This window comes from Papaver somniferum, chromosome 9 (assembly GCF_003573695.1).
Source record: "Papaver somniferum cultivar HN1 chromosome 9, ASM357369v1, whole genome shotgun sequence".
Classification (NCBI taxonomy): Eukaryota; Viridiplantae; Streptophyta; class Magnoliopsida; order Ranunculales; family Papaveraceae; genus Papaver; species Papaver somniferum.
In genome coordinates, this window is record NC_039366.1 from 127,230,816 (window position 1) to 127,251,614 (window position 20,799).

A 20,799-nucleotide genomic window follows, 5' to 3' on the forward strand; every position below is an offset into this window, starting at 1 on the left:
GGGTTTAGAAATTGTTGATGAATAGCGAGGATGAGACGTTGGATGCGAAGATGATGGATCGATCTAACGGCGAGATGGAAGGAAGCGGGAAGCGACCGTTGGATGCCCGATACAACGAAACTGACGGCTCAAGATGGAGTTAGGTGCTGTAGTGTGAAGCAGGATCTTCAGATTTTGATGCACGACGATGAGGCGACCGTAGGATGCTGAGATGATCCAATCTGACGGTTGAAGATGAAGGCGGGTATGGATATTGGAAATGGGTTTGGGTGAGGGTTTTTGGCCTTGGGTATGCCAAGCCCATATCTTCTTTAAGAACAATTCTTCCTCTTCAAGCCCAGTTCTAGCCTTTTGGTCTTGCGCACAATATTCTTCGCGGCTTCCTTGTGTGATTCCTCTTGGCTTCCACCACTTTTCTGCTCTTTTTGCTCCGCTATTCATCCAAACTTTATTTATTACCTAAAAATGCAAAATTAGTTAATAAAAATATTTATTCTTGAAAACAAAGAAAATACAGAATATGGGATAAAATGTAGAATTAATGCACAAAAGATGAGTTAAATGCCAACAAAAAGATATAGAAATATGCACTTTTTAGGACTCATCAGAACCTTAGAAGTCTACGTTGACGATATGCTCGTCAAAAGCAAGCTGCGCAAATATCACCACAAGGATCTGAGAGACATCTTCGAAGCAATGAGGAAACACCGCATGAAAGTAAATCCAGAGAAATGTACTTTCGGTGTCACCTCAGGGAAATTCCTCGGGTATTTGGTAACAAAAAGGGGCATCGAGGTAGACCCAGTGAAGATTCAGGCCATAGTAGAAATGCCATCCCCAAAGAATTTAAAAGAAGTTCAGAAGCTCAATGGGTCCATAGCAGCCTTGGGAAGATTTATTGCCCGATCTTCGGACAAATGCAGACATTTCTTCAATATTCTCAAAAAAGGGAGCAAGTTTGAATGGACCGCAGAATGCGAAGAAGCCTTCCAAAAAATCAAAGAACACCTAGCTTCGATTCCGATCCTGCAGAAGCCGGATCCTGATGAGGTTTTGGCATTATACATAGCAGCAACCGAAGACGTAGTCAGCGCAGTGTTGGTCAAAATCAATACGAAGATAGAACAACCTATCTATTACGTCAGTAAGACCCTCAATTCTGCGGAAAGGAACTACACAAAGATCGAACAGCTTATCCTAGCATTGGTATGGGCTACTCAAAAGCTGAGAACCTACTTCCTAACTCACTTCCATTCCATGATTCTCAATTCAAATGCATTGTTAACCCTCAAAGCTAACAGTTCATGGAAATAACAAAACTGAAAAAAACTTAAACTATTCTACTGATGCTCTGGTTAATCCAGGCATGGTTAAAATTACACCCCAAGCACTCAATTTATACATGCAAGCATAATCCCCAAAATTCCCAAAAATTAGGGTTTCACCAAAAGTGAAATTAAAACTCACCAACTCTCTGAAAATTGATTCTGACTTCGACCCATTCTTCTTCTGACTCTCCTGATGCTACCCATGCCTCCAATTTGTGTTATTTCTCAACCTAATTTACCAAACTCACACGCCTAGGGTTTCTGAGAAAAGGAGAGTGAATTAGGTGAATTAGGTCTCTGAAATTAGAAGGGAATAGGTGATGGATGATGGGGTTGTTGGTGATTTGAGAGCTCGGTGGTGGTTGAGGCGGAAGGAAGTTGGTGGCGGAGCAGGTGGTGAAGGTGAGGCTGTTGCAGACGGAGGTGAGGGAGGTGAAGTCGATAGTTTTAGGGTTAGGGTGTGTTTGGGTTAGGGTATAGGTATTGGGTACTCGGGTGTTGAGCGGGTGTAGCAAATGTTGATGCGAAGCAAGGATGAGACGTTGGATGCGAAGATGATGGATCGATCTAACGGCGAGACGGAGGCAGATCTTGAGCGACCGTTGGATTCTAGATGCAACAATTCTGACGTTCCAAAGGAATCTCAATGGAAGGATAACGATGCTGCGGTCTCTACTTAGAAGAGGCCACCACATCAGCAGGATTGTTCCGAAGAGTTGAAGGGACGCTCCCACCAGATGAGGGTCCCGAAGATCCAGGCAGGGAAGCAGGCACTGGACGACGTGGATAGCTTTTCACAAGGCCATGCTCGGTCTTAAGGCCAAGCTCAATCTTCTCCAGCATCTTGTTTGTCTTCTCAGCCAATTGACACCGAGCCTTATGCTTAATAAATGTCGTCCGTTGTTGGGCTTGGGATAACAATGAAGACAGGCGATTCACTTCTTTAGAAGCTGCACCAACGGCCTCTTCGCGGGACGCCGCCAAACTCTTAAAATGATTAGTCTGTTCTTCCTGCTGCATTAAGGAAGATTGAGCCTTTTTAAGCTTTTCATTTGCAACGCGGAGTTGTCCCTCGAGCTCTGAAAAAGACAACACAAGGGAGTTAGCACAGTAAAGACACAATCACACTCGATGAAATAGAGTTATACCTTCGACACAAGCCGAAGCCTCTTCATACTCATTAACAACCGCATCTCACGCTTCATCAAGATGGTCATATTCCGCGGATAATTTCTTATAATCTAGTTGAAGGTTGGTGAGAGTAAATTGACTGGCATATAATTCTACCTGCTTCATCGAATCCATGTGACGAAGGTGGTCGACTTCTTTGTTTATCTCTGATACCCCCTTGCTCAATCTGTACATACACACTTCAAGATTTCTCTCAGACTCAGCCTGACGAGCTACTTCAGCGCGGGACGCAGCAAGGGCCTTGCTTAGAGCATCGGCTTCGGCACGGGTATTTTCCCTTTCTCTGGCAAGACACAGCACACTATCCTTAACTCCTGGAAAAGGGAGGGATCGAGCCTTTTGTAATTCCTCTTCCAGAAGTTGTATCCTAGACTCCAACAAGGAAGTACGCTCACGGGATTCCCGCAAATTCTCACGTGTCCACAACAGTGTACCGTTGAATAAATCACGGTCATGGTTATACAGATTCTGCATATCAACTATCTGAACATGCCTTGCGCGCCATACCTCAGCCCGAGCGTCCCACTTTTTGGCTTCGCTTTTAATTTTCTCAACAAGCTCTTTGATACGAGATTTCTGCCGTGCCCTTTCATTGCGGAGCCATATCAGCTCGGGGATGCCACCCACTGAAGATAGCGTGGGGAGACTCAGACAGAACACCCTAAGTAATGAAGGAATTATGACACATTGCGAGGGAAAAAGAGGAAAAAGAGCCAAACCTGTGAAAGCTGAAACTTGGCCGCGAGTTTGCTCTAACTCGGCGCGAACGACTGCAAGCTCTGAACGAAGACCAGCCTCCGCTTCACCCAGCTTTTCTTTATCTTTGAGATTTTTCTTCAGCTCTTCAATTTCCACCTCAGCCGCAGATAATTCCTTTTCTCTGTGACGAAGCTTAGCCTCGAGCTTCAGAGATTTCGCTTTGAAGAACTGATACAGCACGTGGTTAAAATTCTCACTCCTCATCATCTACACATCAAGACGACAAACATTATTTTACCGAAGAATTCGATCGTCACGAAGAAATATGTACGAAAATTTACCTCCAAAACACGCTGCTGAGGAAAGCCATATTGATACCCGTCGGCTATGGCCATCATATCCGCAACGGAAGAAGGAGGCTCAGACACAAGGGTAGCTTCGGGAACACTCAAATTTCTTCCCCAGGCCTCAGATACCCGCGCCTTGGAAGACATTTCCATCATACGACGGGTATACGCATCAGAATCCTTTTCACCAGTAACAACCGGGGCGGGATGAGGGACAAATAGCAGATCCTTTTTCTTGAGCCAATCCATTATGGCGTCCTCACCCTCAGATGTCGGCGAATGAGGAAGATCCGCGGAAGGCGAATCAATCACCGACTTCCCCTTTTCTGATACGGCCCCTTCAGCACAAATGTCGACACCAACATGCGCACCATGCTCCTCCGCGCCACCATCCTGAACAGCAGCGTCTTCGTTATCAGCAACCCCGAGCACATCCCAATCATCATTGGGGGAAGTAGAGAGAAGTCCTAAGGAAAATCGAGGGCATCGTCGAAGAACTCCCCTGTGGAATACATCCGGTCAAAAGAAAACTCTTGAGAAAGGGTGGGGAGAGTATCCGCGGCATCACCAGCAGGGACAAAAATATCACCAATAACACCGCCATCAGCTTCCACGACGTTGTTTCTCCCTTCATCACCATCATGACCCGCACAGACCTCTTCTTCGACATTGAGAGGGGAAGTATCAGTACGTTCCTCCCCATCTGTAATCTCCTCATCCTCAGCAAACTCTTCGTTCACCGGACTGGTAACTTCTTCATGAGCCTCAGCCTCACCCATCACAATGGTAGAAGACTGCTTCGGCTTAATCTTTTTCTTCTTCGACACCTGAACCAACACCACAAAAAGAGTTATGTTTCCCCGAACAGTTGAATTTCTAAAGAAGGAAAAGCGCAGCTAGAATCCGCATACCTGGGCAGTCGAGGCACTCCTCGGTGGAAGTATAGCACCAGAACCTTCCTCCTCGTCTCCCTCAACGACGTCAAGGGAATAAGGAAAATTCATACCTGAGAAGTTTAAACGCCAGGGACAGAAATCTCCATAACGAGCAGGAGGAGATTCACGTGGCCTTCTACTCTCAGTAGGACGCCAACCGCGTGGACCGGGAATCCAACCGTACGCCCAAGGACCAACAACTTCGATAACGGTAGTGTGCCACTCGTAGTCATAGTCGCACTTGATCCTCTCGCGTGCCGTAAAAAGTTTCCGCTGACTAGACCCCTCTGTGCCGGGAACATACTTCATCTTGGCATCGCTGACCTCATTTAACAGACGAATTTCACCCCGAGGAGCAGCGAAATTACGAAGGCTAACACTCCACGGCTTACGGTTCCTACTATTGACGTAATCACCGAAGGAGTTATTGAAATTCTCAGGAGTATACCATTCCTTCTCCGTGGGATTGGGAACGTAACAAGTCATTGTCGTCTCCCCCTTACTCCGCAGATAGCACTCCCTCAGTGCACGGAGATAATTCCCCGATAGTTGCGATACATAACGGCTGTGAGTATTGGTGGAAGAGCCTTCACGACTAGCAAGCACATCATAGTAGATGGAATCACCTGACTTGTACAACGGCAGCATAAGACCAGCTTCGAACGCTCCAACCGTAGTCAATAAATGAAATTCATCGAACTCATACCTTGAGATAAGCTCATAAGTAATATCATCCTCAGGGGCATAGAAACGAACCTCGAAGGCTTGAAGCTCATGCTTTTCCTTGAATATTTCGAGATCAATATGCTTGAACGTTACTTTTTTCTTGCTGACCGAAACGCTGCGTATCAATGGGGCAGCCTCATCCTCCTCGGCGGGACCGGATGAACCAATGAAAGCCTCGGAAGCCTTTCTCTTCAAAGAAGGATTTTTTGAAGACTCAGCCCTCGGAACACCACCTTTGTTATTCTTCCCTTTAAAAGAACTTATAGGAGGGGGAGGCAGATGACGCTCGGGCTCTACAGAACGTAGAGGACGAACATCAAAAGAGACAGCACGAGTCGGTGGCTGCGTACTCCTAACATCATCACGAGGACGAGACACCGCGCGATCGACAACTTTTCGAGACCCAGAAGGATTTGTCGAAGGAACCTCTTCCCTAGAAGATGAGGCCTTCGCCCCATAACAAACTCGATTTCTACGAACATCATCTTGAGACTCTCTACGCGGAGGAGATCTCGATAGACCAGAACCAGGAGTCTGATAAGGAAGCCGCGGACGGTCAGACATGGCTGCGAAAAGATTAATCATAAACAAGTCAAAAACAAACACAAGGACATCATAAGATCAAAAAAACCACATAAATATCAATCCACACACGATAACGCAGAAACCCTAAAATTAGCATACATGCTCGAAACTCCCTAAATCCCTACCCTGAAAGGCTCAAGCAAAACAATGGCCTCCTTGATTTAAGACGAAGAACAGGGGCAAACTAGCATGCAATCATTAAAAGAAGTTCTTCATCACAAACAGGGGACAACAGTAGCAGAAAATTTACAAATCAACATAGCGTAAAAAAGTGGAAACAAAGAAAAGAAAAAACTTACCAGCAAAAACAACAGCAGAAAGAACAAATCATAAATAAAGAGGAGGCAAGTGTGATTAATGCTAAGGCGGAGAGAATTTAAGGACTGAAGAATGAAGACTGACAGAGAATTTAAATGAAGACTGACAGAGAATTTAAGGGTTGAAGAGCAAGGAATGAAGAGCAAGGAATGAAGACGGAGAGAATGAAATTAATTTTTCTCTCTTCCTTAATATACTCGAAAGAAAGAGGAGGAAGTTAAGAGAGGAATGGGAAACGTGCCCATTAAATGAGCAATTAATGCACAAATAAAGAAACATGCCCAAGTATCTAGGAGAAGTTATTAGGAGAGAGGAAGAATATGTAACGACTATTTTCTTCAATGCTCCCGCTAAACACTCAAGCCCTAAGAAAAGGGGCAAATTGTGTGCACATATTTCATCATCAAACACGTGTATATAGGAACATAAGTGGAGAGCATGCGGACAAAGTCATCAAAGCATGATGACATGTGCCCACAGCCAAGATGCCCATCCCGCCGACGTTGGATCTTTGCCCGAACAAATCTACGGGCAGAAGTTAAAGGATGTTCCGGTAACACGCTGTACTGCGGAGCACCAAATAACTCCCAAAGAGTTACTTTATCTCATCCCCAAAAGAAGCCAAGATCAACGATGGAGAGAAGATGTACTGACATGGACGCGACAGAGGCAGAAAACACTTGCCTGACACGAGCAGGCGCCTCAACTACCCGCATTAAACACTCTGAGCAGCATACGTGTCGATCAACCCGTGGAACGAACGAGGATGACTCTGCGTGATGAAGTTACGAACGAAGACCCCTGCGTGATGGACACAAAACACAAGAAGATAACGTTCCAACGGCCTTCAGAGATGGGTCCCACACTCTAACCCTATAAATACCCCCTCTCCACCAAGAGTAAAGGGATCGGAAAAACTGGGGAAGAAGGAGAGAGAGAAAAGATTGTAAGTGTAAGTTAGTCCTTTACAATAGACAGACCTATGTAAACTACAAAGTCACTCGACTATCTTTGTAATCATCAAGTACATAGTGAAACAACAACCCCGTGGATGTAGGCCTTAGTGCTGAACCACGTAAATCCCGGTCTCATTTACACTTCAACACTTTATTTTTGTCTAACGCTTCATGAGTTTTACTTTTATGCTTCGTTTTCTTTATCTCCCCTTGCGTAAACGCCACTCGCAGTATTCTTAGATGAGGCTATGATAAACCCGAAGGTTTTGAGCCAAGGAATCAATGCCATTGTATTATCAGCACGAGTTGGTACCTAGAGTTTGAATATTGTTTGTGAACATATAGATGTCTACGTAATTTACGTGTTCACAACCACCACGACTGCCTCCACCACGAGCACCACCTCCACCACGAGCACCACCGCCACCGCGACCACCTCCACCTCCACCTCCACGAAGAACATAGATAGGGCCCAAGGGTTGGCTGTAATTTGTAATCGGCACTAAATCACCCTTCAAAAGTTCCTTCATGTTGCTAATACTTTTCATTTCCATGCTCGTAACCTTGAAAAATAAAACACAAGTAAACCATATATGATCATGACAAAAATTGTTAATTATTCATATCTGTAATACTGCTGGAGTACTGAACTATACCAAGAAATCTATCTGCTATAACGGTACTGTAACAATGTCAAGTATAAACTTTTATTAGCTCTACGAGTGTGAAATAAGAAGAGGACATGCAGAAGATGAAACAGTACCTGAAGCTGAGGTATTGTATGAAAGAGCAGTAAATGACGGGAACTGAAGGACAATGAAACAGCATAAGATCACCACCGCTAAGCCCATTTCCACCACTCTGACGACCTAGATTTGCTTGAATTTTCTTGTTTTTCATCTCAATCAATCAATCCCCTTACATATATACACAAGTAGTCCTCCTCTAGTACTGCAGAATGTCTTAAACTCACTTGCCATTTCGGGAATTAGGATGTTCAGTTTTTTCTTTTCTGTCTTAACCTCATTATACCCATTTTTGCATTTTAGGTTATGTGAGTGTGATTGCATATTAAAGTGGTTCGACTAATCCATGAACTAAATAAGCAACAGAGACTTACCGAGAAGAAGGTCGGATGATACTTTCGCAGCGTTTACATTACTAATATATATCATGCAAGAAAATGTAAATATATTGAAAGCTTTTACTTGATTTAGTATAGATGTTACTTCCGAGAAAATGAAATTGTCTAACATCTTAATCAAGGAAAGATGCGAGGAAATTACAATTTTTTTACTACTTCGGTTTAATCCATACATATGATCTAATAATTCTTGAACAGGAAATGCGTGTGCCACAGAAAACTTGCCTTTTTCTCCTAAAGTCAGTGTGCTTGTTTGTTCGTTGCGTGCGTGCGTCCAGCCAACTAATAGTAATGAATTTTAGTTGGCATTTCCACGCTTCATCAAGTGTGTATCTTCATGCCTAATGGCTTAGAAGCATAAATTCTAGTATTCAATCTACAGCAAGACACAAAATTTGACCTTTAGGGTTCGTATCCCAAAATCCGTCTCTTAATCTCCAGTGTATGAATTTTTTGTCCTTCGCTGGCTTGTTGCCGCTTGCATTTATCCGTTGCAGTATCCCTCGTCAGTACCTCTCGTTTCAATAAGTTTTCCTTTTGACCGATCGAAAAAAAAGGTCAAAAATATGACAAATATATCTAATTATTGACATATGATCTAAATTTTGTATCATGAGTCGGAATATTGTTTGGTGAATATCTTTCACAAAAAAGCTTGTGGAGATGGGACTCTTATTTATATTAAGAGATAAACCAAATACAGTTACACAAAGGTTGTTTTACAAACCGAAAGACTTGAACTAGTTTATAGCTAACAAGAAGAACGACTTAAAAGCCTATTGACTGGTGTTGTTACTTTTGGTTATTGACTGACTCAGTTGAGAGTCTTGAGGAAGGCTCTCTGCAGTATGCTTAACACCGTCCCTCAAGTTGTACTGGAGTTGACGAATGTGCAACTTGTGTCTGATGAACTGAAATCTTGGTGAGGGTAATCCTTTGGTGAAGATATCAGCTAGTTGATCACGACTGCTGACAAACTTAACATGTAACTGTTTGCGTGCAACTCTTTCCCGTACAAAGTGATAGTCAATCTCAATGTGCTTTGTACGAGCATGAAAAATAGGATTAGCAGTTAGATACGTAGCCCCAATGTTGTCACACCAATGAGAAGGTGTTGGAGTTGCAACACCTAACTCAACGAGCAAAGACTGAATCCATATGATTTCAGAGGTAGCAATTGCAACACCACGATATTCAGCTTCAGTGGATGATTTTGAAACAGTTTTCTGTTTCCGTGCATTCCAAGATACAAGATTGCCTCCAAAGTAGATACAGTAACCAGAAGTAGATCTCCTGTCATCTAAACTTCCTGCCCAGTCAGCATCACTATATGCATTAAGCGTATAATCTCCACCAGGTGTAAAAAACAACCCATAGTCTATGGAGTGCTTCAGATAGCGCAAGATTATTTTAACCAGCTCCCAATGTTCTATATAAGGCTCATGCATATACTGACAAGCTTTATTGACAGCTACAGAGATGTCCGGTCGCGTAATGTGAAGATACTGCAGTGCACCAACAACACTGCGATAGAGTGTAGGATCTGTAAACTTCTCAGAACCAAGCTTCTGAATTTTAACGTTGGCTGCTAGAGGAGTACTCACAGGTTTGATGCCATCTAGCTTAGTGCATCGCAGCAGATCAGAGACATACTTTCTTTGAGACAAGACTAAGGACTGCCCCTGGTGTAAGACCTCAATACCCAGAAAATAAGATAAATTACCCATATCCTTCACTGCAAACTCAGAGCCCAAATCTGAAATTAAATTATCCACCATGGTCGAGTCCGAGCCTGTGACAATGATATCATCCACATAGATCAGCACATAGGCAACAGAGGCTCCAGATTTTTTAATAAACAGAGAGGAGTCTGCAATGGATGCAGTAAACCCCATTTTGAGAAGATGATTGCTGAGACGTGAAAACCACGCACGTGGAGCCTGCTTAAGTCCATACAAGGACTTATGCAACTTACAGACGTGATTTGGTTAGTTTGGATCAACATATCCAGAAGGCTGCTTCATATATACTTCTTCTTCAAGAATCCCATGAAGAAACGCATTTTCAACATCTAATTGACGTAGTTGCCACTTGTTATTAACTGCAATAGAGAGGACTACCCTTATGATGCAAGGTTTTATGACAGGTGAGAAAGTTTCCCCATAATCTAAACCCTCTTGCTGGTTGAAACCCTTAGCAACCAAACGAGCCTTATAACGCTGAACTGAGCCATCAGGATTACTTTTAATACGAAAAACACACTTAGAGCCAACTACGTTCATACCGGCGTCATATGGTACCAGAGAGTATGTGCCATTCCTGAGTAATGCATTAATCTGAGTGTCCATGGCATTCCTCCATTCCGGAATTGTACAAGCCTTGGAGTAACATGTTGGTTCCATGAATTCAGCGTCACACAGCGGGTGTTTTGAATCAGTGAGACATAGTCTTTGGATTGGTTTAGTGATTCCTGCTTTGGCTCTAGTAACCATTTGATGTCCTTGCTGCTGCGTTAGATCTTGTGACTGCATATCAGGTGATGCAGTAGACAGAGACGGCTGCATAATAGATGAAAGATCTGAAGGCAGTGGAGACACATTGTTGTGACCATGAGAAGATGCTTCTGGAGAAGCAGATGCTTGTAAAATAGGCTCCAACGTCTGTGACTGCTGCACAGTAACAGCAGGGGATGACTGAAACACAGGAGAACTTAAAAACTCTGTGCTTGTAAATTTAGTTGGAGAACTAACCTCGGGAGATTTCTGTGGAGGAGGAGAGAATGGGAATGTCGATTCCTCAAACCTAACACGTCTAGAAATATACTCTATATTTGTAGGAATATGAAGGCACGTATAACCCTTATGAGATGGGTTGTACCCCAAGAAAATGCATGGTAAAGACCTAGGCTCTAGTTTGTGGGAATTGTAAGGTCTGAGACATGGGTAGGCTAAGCAACCAAAGACTCGAAGGAAGGAATAATCTGGCTTTTTGTTGTAGAGAAGCTCAAGAGGAGTTTTTCCTTCTGCAGACGACTTTGGTAATCCATTAATCAAATAACAAGCAGTGGTGAAAGCGTCAGACCAAAATTCTGATGGAAGTTTAGCATGAAATAATAGGGCTAGACCACTTTCAGTAACATGTCTTATTCTACGCTCAGCAAGACCATTTTGAGAAGAAGTATGAGGACAAGAAAATTGATGCTGTATACCTGAATTGTTTAGATATGAAGTGAGTTTTTTGTATTCAATAGCATTATCAGACTGAAAAACTTTGATTTTATGACCAGTTAAATTCTCAACTTGCTTATGAAACTGAGTAAAAATAAGGAACACATCTGATCTTTTTATCATTGGAAAAACCCAGGTATAATGAGAGAAAGCATCCATAATTAACAAATAATAACGATATCCAGTTCTTGAAAATTTTGGAGAGACCCATATGTCTGAAACAACAAGACTTAGTGGTGCATATTCAGCTGCACTACGAGAGAAAGGTAAATGCTTACTCTTGCTAATGTGACAGGAGTGGCAGAACCAAAATTCTTATTCAAAAAGGGAAGGGAAAATTTATTAACTATCTTAGAAACTGTGCTCAGCATAGGATGGCCAAGCCGCTGATGCCAGATAGGTACGCTTGCAGAGAAAAAAGAAGTTGCTTGTTTGTTTAAGTCTCCCACTCCATCTAACACGTACAGTCCATTCTCATTCCTCCCCTTTAGCAGCAAAGCTCCCGTGGTTTTGTCCTTCACAACAAAGAAATCTGTGTGAAACTCAAAACACACATGATTATCCTTACAAAATTGATGAACAGATAGTAGATTTGTTTTTATTTTTGGCACATGGTAAACATTATTCAGGCAGAACTTCCTATTGTTAGAAGTAAAGACAGCATTGCCAATATGAGCAATCTGCAAAGCATTACCATTACCAACTTTAACTGTATCAGTGCCATCATACTCATGTGGAATACATAAGTTCTTGACATCAGCAGTAAAGTGGTGAGTAGCACCAGAATCTGTGACCCATTGAGCACCTGAAGAGTCACCAGGAAAAGCAAGGTATGTTGTCGGAGGCTTATGTTGAGGAACTTTTTGTTGGTCATAACGAAACCAACAACGATCCGCTGTGTGATTCCGCTTTTTACAGATCTGACAGGAGACTTTTCCATTAGCTGGAATTCTGTTGTGTGGCATTTGGCGATGATTGTTATTTGGAGGAGGTGGTCCACGATTTTGGTTATTGAACCGTTGTGGTTCATTCTTAGTAGTCATTGTGGAACTAGAGGCAACAAAGTTGGCAACAGGAGCTTGTATTTGTGCAAGTTGTTGTTCAACTCGCATTTCAAAGGAGAGCAGGTGTGAGGTGTAGGTCTGGATATCCATCCCTTCAACAGTGCTAAGAGCAGTGACGATTGGATCATAAGTTTGATTCAATCCATTGCTTATACATTGTTTCTTTTCTTCAGTTGAGACAATATAACCAGAAGCATCTAGCTGGTCAAACAAATGTTTTGCATCATTGAGATAAGTTTTCAAGGATTTGTTACCTTTGGTCATGCAGTGGAGTTGCTTCTTGAGGCAACTCTGATGAGCAAATGTTTTTGGTGCATACTCAGCTTCGAGTTTATCCCAGATTTCCTTGGCAGTAGTTAGTTCTGAGACAGCACTGAGAACTTCAGGTGTAAGGGTCGAATTCAGCCAACCAACGATCAATGAATCTTGTGACTCAAAAGCTGTGAATGCTGGATTTACATCTTCAGATTCAGGAAGATTATGTGGTGGTTTTGGTTTTGTGCCGTCAACAAAACCTGACAGATCATACCCTTTAAGTATGGGTCTAAACTGTGCCTTCCACAGATGGTGATTTGTCTCTGTGTGTTTCAAGGTGACAAGATGATGTATCTGAACATTTCTGAGAGTTGTTGTTGTATCTGCCATTAGTGATTTTGTGTTTTCAGATTTCTCTCTTCTTTTTTTTTTGTTTTGGTAAGTGATTGATATGTGCGGAAGCGACTGGATCGAAGGCTGATATCAAGTCAGAATATTGTTTGGTGAATATCTTCCACAGAAAAGCTTGTGGAGATGGGACTCTTATTTATATTAAGAGATAAATCAAATACAGTTACACAAAGGTTGCTTTACAAACCGAAAGACTTGAACTAGTTTAAAGCTAACAAGAAGAACGACTTAAAAGCCTATTGACTGGTGTTGTTACTTTTGGTTATTGACCGACTCAGTTGAGAGTCTTGAGGAAGACTCTCTGCAGTATGCTTAACATCATGGCTTGAAACTAACCGTACACCTTAAAATTTACAAAGCGAACAGAAATACACTGTTTTATGTCGTGACCCAAATTTGTTTAGGGATCCAAAATTTACATCGTGATCAAAAATAGTTTGTTTAGCCATCGATTCACATTGCTTGTGTACACGTCATTCAATGACCCCGCATTCTATGACCAAGATCCGTCGATAATGTTATTCTTACATTATCTCACATTTTCGTTGCTAATTTTTTGTAAAATCGAAATGACAATAAATTAGCCAAATTATTTTTGTGGTGTGCTCCTCTTATAAAGTTTTATAATCAATTTTTCTTTTGAGATGCTTTAAAAATATATATATTATAAGAAGATCCTCCGCCTTGCGTGAGATGCATTTATTCTCTCTAGGCAACTAGCTGTGACAATTTATATGGGTTTTCATATCCGTTGTGATTGGTAACTTATTTCCTAAACCACCAAGGAAAATAGAAAAAAATGCCCAAGATGGTGACCCAAAACTTGGTCACCTACTAAAACGAAGCACTTTCGGAGAGGAAACTGCCCCGACCATAAATTCGATCGTACTCCAATTTTACCATGTCAGTTTATATACACACTCCCATCAAAAATAAATAAAAGGTTTTTATACACACAAATTATACTTACGAAAATATTTGTACAACAACTACAAACCTCACAATTCTACCCCTAAGAATATGGCAACTACAAATGCAGATAACAGACCAACGCTGTTGCGATTGATCAGAGGTGCAGAAGAACTGCCATGGTTATTGTTGTTGTGGCTCCCTGCACCAGCTGCATATATGCCACCAGTGTAAGGTACCCTCCTGGAAGCCGTCCCGCCCCCATTAGATGACGGTGATCTACCACCACCACGGCTACCACCACGACCTAGTCGCCTGTTAATCCTAACCATCATTCCGCCTCCTTGTACATTGTTTTCATTTTTCTGCTCATAACCTGAAATTACGAGTCATATTTGTTGTCAGTACTTTTGTATTGAGGATCGAGATTGTTTAAGGATGAGAAGATTACCCGAACCGACCGCGTAATACGAACCAGAAGACAGAGAAAGATGAATTAGTAGAAGAAAGCATAAAATTGTTCGAGCTAATAGACCCATTGCTTGTGTTATGCTGATATTCAAAAGAAAAAATAAAAATTCAAGTTTCAAGTATGAAATTAAATCAGCTCAAGTTAATCTAGATTCGAAATACTTGGTTTTTTTCAGTGAAAAAAAGAAAGGAAAAGAAGAAAATACTTGGTATCGATCGAGTCCTATCCTAGCAAGTGTTCTATATCATTGTTTTTGTGAGACTTTGTCACTTTGCTGACTTTAATGGCGTATTTTAGTTGTTCAAATCCTTAAAATTGACCTTTTCTGTGACTTTTGTTACTAATTAAATGATTATGATGCTTTTATTCTTACATATCTTCCTCGAGATCCTTTAATTCAAGATGATGTCACAAGCCCATTTCTTAGTTCTAAGAGTCGACGAATTGAAACTTGACTTGGCGTACTTTGAAAGATTATCAACAGCTAAATTACTAAAAAAAAACAGTCTAACCCTCTTGGAAACGCTTCTCTCTTTCTCTCTCCAAAAAAAACAAAAACAAAAAATTTTCATCTTCAACTTGCTCAGATTTGGTCCTTTTGGACCACGATTTATAAGGGGATACCATCATTAGGCTAACCCTTATGGAAGAGATTGAACTGCTAGATTGGCCAAAAAGTGTTGCAAATCATGAAAAAAGTGTGGGAAAAAAGTTAACACTAGCAATGGATAGTTCTCTCTCCTAACAGTTGCTCGCAGTCCAACTATCAGTGAGATTGAAACGTTGAATGGTTCGGCGCTCAAAAAGTGTTTTTAACGCTGAACGGTTTGGCGCTGGGAGATAAATTTTATGATCTAACGGTTGAGATTTAAAACGCCGAACCAAACAGCGCTCTATGGTAGTCCCAAATGACGTGGATGACCAATCTAGCTGCTAGATATCTAGCCCATGAGACTTAGGAGGTTGCCCATGCTGACGTGGATGATCAATCTAGCAGTTAGATATCTAGCCCATATGACTAAGCCTTACTAAGTGTTGATACCATTCCATCGGTCCAACGGCCAGGATTGGTGGGATCTTTATTACTAAGTGTTGATACCATTTCATCGATCCAACGGCCAGGATCGGTGGGATCTTTTTGTCTTATATGAAACGGTATCAACACTTAGTAATGCTGGTATCCCCCTTTATAAATCATGCTTTTGGACCATATCTGAGTAAGGATTAATGTTTTTCTTTAGTTTTAATAGATTTTCTAATAAAATAAGATGTTGTTTTTTAATTTATGGTGTCTTTTGACACATTTTTTCACCATTTGGGTGATTTTGTCTTCGCTTTTTGGACGATTTTTTCTTCGCTTTGAGAGCGATTATTTCTTCACTTTGATGGTGATTTGTTCAATCTTTGTTGGTTGTTTCATGGCTTGTTATTCTAGATTCGAGAACATCGGTGATTCAACACGGCATAGTGTTGAGTTCATCTTCAACAAAAGGGATTTAGGGCATCCGGGTTTTTCGTTCACATATACAAGATTAAGGGCTAATCGCTCCTTTGTTTTTGGAACATCTCTTGTTATAGAAGACAAACATTCAAAATGGTCGGAATTGATTCCGGATTATACCATCTTTTCTCTCTACTTTTCATACAAAAATTGGGTACCTTTGCGGTATTTTTCTCTTTCTCTTCGCGAATAACATGTAATTGGTATCTTTATTTGTATTTGGGTTTTAAGTTACTTGTATTTTGATGTTCTTTTTCTTGTAAACAATCATTTTTTTTAATCGGTCAAGAGAACATTCATTGATAAGAGAGGTACTTAAGAGGGGTACATCAACCTAATGAATATAAGAGGGAACAAAAAAGCGAAGTGCAATTCGCCAAACCCAAAACAACAAAGATCAAGTTCACAAAAGCCGAAATAAAGAGTCCCATAAAGCAATCACCATATTCTCCGTTAGACCTAGCATCCTTGTGTTCGATTCCGCCCAAAAGAAGGCTTGTAGTTAAACATTTCTAATGAGGCTTACCAAATTTTTCTTTTTGTTTTCAAAGACTCTTGCATTTCGCTCTCTCCATATGCACCACCAAATTGCAATCAGAATGTTATTCCAAATTCGACTAAGTCTTTCGTCACCCCAATTAAACTTCCAAGATTTCATGTTTATGGTGACATTTGAATTGTAAGTCCAAGAAAAACGGTATCCTTAAACAAAGTAATCCCAAATTCTCCGAGTTCTCCAACATTCATAGAATAAATGCGAACTAGTCTCATCGTTTTCGTCACAAAAACAACATAAGCTAGATACATTCATACCCCTTCTTAAAAGCTTATCCACCGTCATTATCCTATTATGAGAAAGAAGCCAAAGAAAAAAATTGATTTTGCAAGGATACTCCCGGCTCCAAACAACATCGGTTGGAAAATTTAGCTCACCTTGAACTTCTTCGCTCCTAATTTCATCCTTAACCGTATATTGACCATGATTATTTCCAACCCAAACTCGGCTGTCCAAAACACCTTCTTGAATAGAGATGGAAGAAAGAAGATTTGATATAGAAATTACTTCACTTGAAATGGTATAAGAGTATCTTTGCCTAGACATAAACCCCCACCTTATACAACCTTCCCCAACTTCATACATACTAGCCACCACAAACTCCTTGGTCCTTGAAGCTTCATAAGCCAAAGGAAACATATCACATAATCTTCCTTCATCAAGCCAAGAATCTTCCCAAAATCTAGTTTCCTTGCCCCCTCCGATCTTGAATCTAATACTTTTGTTGAAATCTTCAAGCTCTTTGTAGATACTAAACTACAAGCTACCACCTTTTGGTCCTTTGGGTTGGAGAGTTTCCCAACCGGTAAATGTTTCTCCAAATTTTTCAACCATGATCTTCCTCCACAAAGCATCTTTCTCTACACCAAAACGCCACCACCATTTTTTTAGCGAAGCTGAGTTCATTTGCTTAGTTATTCTTATACCAAGACCACCTTTTTCTTTTGGTTTTGAATCCAATTTCCAACCAATATTGTGAATTATTTTCCTACTTTCATCATCAATAAGAAATTTCTCACAACTTTATCAATTTTCTTAGTTATGGAGCATGGAGCAAGAAAAATAAAGAGATAATAAATGAGGAGACTAGATAAAATGATTTTGATGAGAGTTAACTTACTTCCTCTTGCTATTGTTTTTCCGTTCCAAGAAATGACTCTTTTCGCACAAATTTCAAGTGTTCTTTCCCATTTTTGAGTGCTTCCTACCTTGTCTCCCAAAGGGAGGCCGAGATATATACTAGGAAAACTCGCATACTTGCAACCTAACATGTTAGCATAAGTTTCAACTTCCTCTTCGTCCAGGACACCAAATAAGATACTTCTAGAGAAATTTATCTTCAAACCCGAAGTTAACTCGAAACAAAGAAGGAGGTAACGAAGGGCATCAACTTGTTCTCTCTTAGCATCAAGAAAAATGATTGTATCATCGGCAAATTGCAAGTGATTAATTTGTGTTCCTGTTAGGGTCCTTGACCAAAACAATAGCTGGAACACAGTTAAGAGAACAAGAACACAGTTGAGAAAAGCGAGAACCCAGATAAAACCATTTGAGTTGGGGGTTAACCACCTCTGCTTAAGAGTTTTAAGGAAAAGAGATAATTGAACTGAGTTCTATTGATTAAAGTTATGTTCTTCAAACAGACTCTGACACTGTATTTATAATAAGTAATTGCTTGATAAGAAAGTAATGCAAATTAAAGACGTTCTATCAAACTAGGAAAGCTAAGTATTAATTAAAGTAGTTCTAAATAAGGAAGATAATAGGTCGGCAGGTTTGGTGTCGCGACATTCCACCCTTCTTGAAAAATGGCTTGTCCTCAAGCCTCAATTCCTATAAAACGTAAAAGTATCTCATCTGCATCTTCCCATGTTGCATCTTCTTTCGAGTGATCTTTCCAGTGGATGAGCCATTTAGTACCAGCTTGATTTCCTTTTTTGAACATCTTCCTTTCAAGAATGGTTTCAGGTTCCCATTTCTCATAATCAACAACCACAGGCAAAACTGCTTCAGTAGTTACAGCAGATCCAAGTTTAACTTTAGTCGTGAAACATGAAAAACTGGATGAATACGGCTTTCAGGCGGCAGCTGTAACTTGTATGCAACTTCTCCCACTCTTTCTATAATCTTAAAAGGTCCATAGAAACGAGGATAAAGTTTAGAATATGGCTGGTTTTCCACTGTTAATTGTCTATAGGGTTGCAGACGAAGGAATACCCGGTCATTCATTGCAAAACTTCTTTCAGTACGATGTTTGTCAGCAAAAGATTTCATTCTAGATTGAGAAGCATGAAGATGGGACTTAGGAAGTTTGAGTATCTGATCTCTAGCTCGTAAATTAAGATCAACAGCATGAACAGTTGTTGTTCCAGGAAGATAACTTGAAATCGTTGGTGGAGCTCGACTGTATAAGGCTTCATAAGGTGACATATTAATAGCTGAGTGATGGCTGGTATTATACCACCATTCTGCCCAAGGTAACCATTTGTTCCATTCTGATGGCTTAATGCTAGCAAAACTTCGTAAATAACACTCAAGAGTTCAATTAGTCACCTATGTTTGTCCATCAGTCTGTGGATGATAAGCTGAACTGCGGCACAACTGTGTGTTTTGTAAAGCAAAATATGCTTCCCAAAAATTGCTCATGAAGATTGGATCACAATCACTTATGATGGTTCTTGGCATGCCATGGAGGCGCACAATTTCACGAACAAATATCTCAGCAATAGTAGCAGCAGAATATGGGTGCATAAGAGCTATAAAGTGTGCATATTTGGACAATCTATCAACAACCACCAGAATTGAAGTTTTTCGATAAGAAGTTGGGAAACCATCAATAAAATCCATTGATATATCCATCCAAACGTCAGCAGGTATGGGTAAAGGCTGTAATAATCCTGGAGGAGCTGCAGATTCAGATTTGTTCTTCTGACAAATATCGCAATGAGAAATAAAGTCTTTGACAGAATGCTTCAAACCCTTCCAATAAAAATTCTGTTGAATGCGTTTGTAGGTTCGAAAATATCCAGAATGTCCACCCAATGGAGTAGAATGAAACTCATGTAAAAGTTTAGTGCACCATGTAGAAGTAGGAGAGACTACAATCCTTCCTTTGTAACGCAGAATACCATCATTGTAAGAATAATGTGGTTTACATGTAGGATTATGATGCAGTAACTCAATGAGTTTTCCCAATGAAGGATCATCATTTCTTTCCTGAATAATTTCAGTGACACTAGAGAAGATTGGAGTAGAGATAGCATATGATTGAAATCCTACATTTCTTGATAATGCGTCAGCAGCAACATTCTCTTTTCCTCTTCTAAATATTATCTCATAATCATACCCCAACAACTTATATAGCCATTTATGTTGCTTTAATGAAGATATTCTTTGATCCAAAAAATACTTCAAGCTATGATGATCAGTGTAAATCTTAAAGGGATAATTGGTGTTTGGTACTCATGTTTTGACCAATACTAGAATTTGGTCTAACATTTGTCGAACGTTAGGGCTTGGTACCTGGACTGGACGTTGACGTGTGTGGACTATGTTAAGTCTTAACTTCCGTTTAATAATTATTAAAAGATTTATATTATTAAGAAGTTTACTATCATACCCTTTTGTTTTCTTAATAATTACAACTTTCTCATCTCCGATTCGACCCATCTTCTTCCTAGGCCCTAGCACCACAGTTCACAGTAGGAAACATTCATATCCAAGCTCATCAGAACCACCACTCGAGCTCAATTCTATTAATCTCGGTCACATCACCTCATCCATTTCTCTCCAAATCAAATATCAGCGCAACCTATTCCCACCGATTGCAATAGCTCATCAAAGGAAGATCACCACAAACTTCCATTCCCCAACTTCTCGAAAGTAGCTACCCTGGGATCCAGTCTCGGACAAATAATCCTTAAATTGAACACACATTCAGTCGATTGAACATCCCCGTACAAAACCTTGCAATAAAGATCAATTCACAACTAGACAACAATGGCAGTAGACCTAGTTCGTCTTCAATACGTGTACATCTATTATTACCAACACCATATCACTAACTGGTGTAATTTCAGCCATCTAGAAGACCCACCTTCTGATCCTTTACCTTATTCTCCATCACAGTTATCAATCCAACAAGACCCAACTTTTGATTCTTCTCACTGTTCATA

The 20,799-nt window shown here is 40.7% G+C and overlaps 3 protein-coding genes across 3 annotated transcripts in view; all 3 read right to left on the reverse strand.

Annotated features, from left to right (window-relative positions):
- LOC113312571 (keratin, type II cytoskeletal 1-like) overlaps positions 1 to 7,639 on the reverse strand; it is a 39,235-nt gene extending 31,596 nt beyond the window's left edge. Inside the window, exon 1 of the mRNA XM_026561314.1 lies at positions 7,456 to 7,639. Within this exon, the coding sequence (XP_026417099.1) occupies positions 7,456 to 7,639 (184 nt within the window). The remainder of the gene's footprint in view (positions 1 to 7,455) is intronic.
- A 1,366-nt stretch (positions 7,640 to 9,005) lies between these two features.
- LOC113312572 (uncharacterized mitochondrial protein AtMg00810-like) lies at positions 9,006 to 10,124 on the reverse strand. The gene has a single exon (XM_026561316.1). It carries the CDS (start codon positions 10,122 to 10,124, stop codon positions 9,006 to 9,008), a length of 1,119 nt encoding a protein of 372 aa, XP_026417101.1.
- Positions 10,125 to 14,090: 3,966 nt separating this feature from the next.
- On the reverse strand, positions 14,091 to 14,739 carry LOC113310049. The gene is made up of 2 exons (XM_026558604.1): positions 14,547 to 14,739; positions 14,091 to 14,471 (listed from the first exon to the last, which is right to left on the reverse strand). The coding sequence occupies exons 1-2, from the start codon at positions 14,632 to 14,634 to the stop codon at positions 14,185 to 14,187; spliced, it is 375 nt and encodes a 124-aa protein (XP_026414389.1). The 5' UTR covers positions 14,635 to 14,739; the 3' UTR covers positions 14,091 to 14,184.
- Positions 14,740 to 20,799: the final 6,060 nt, after the last annotated feature.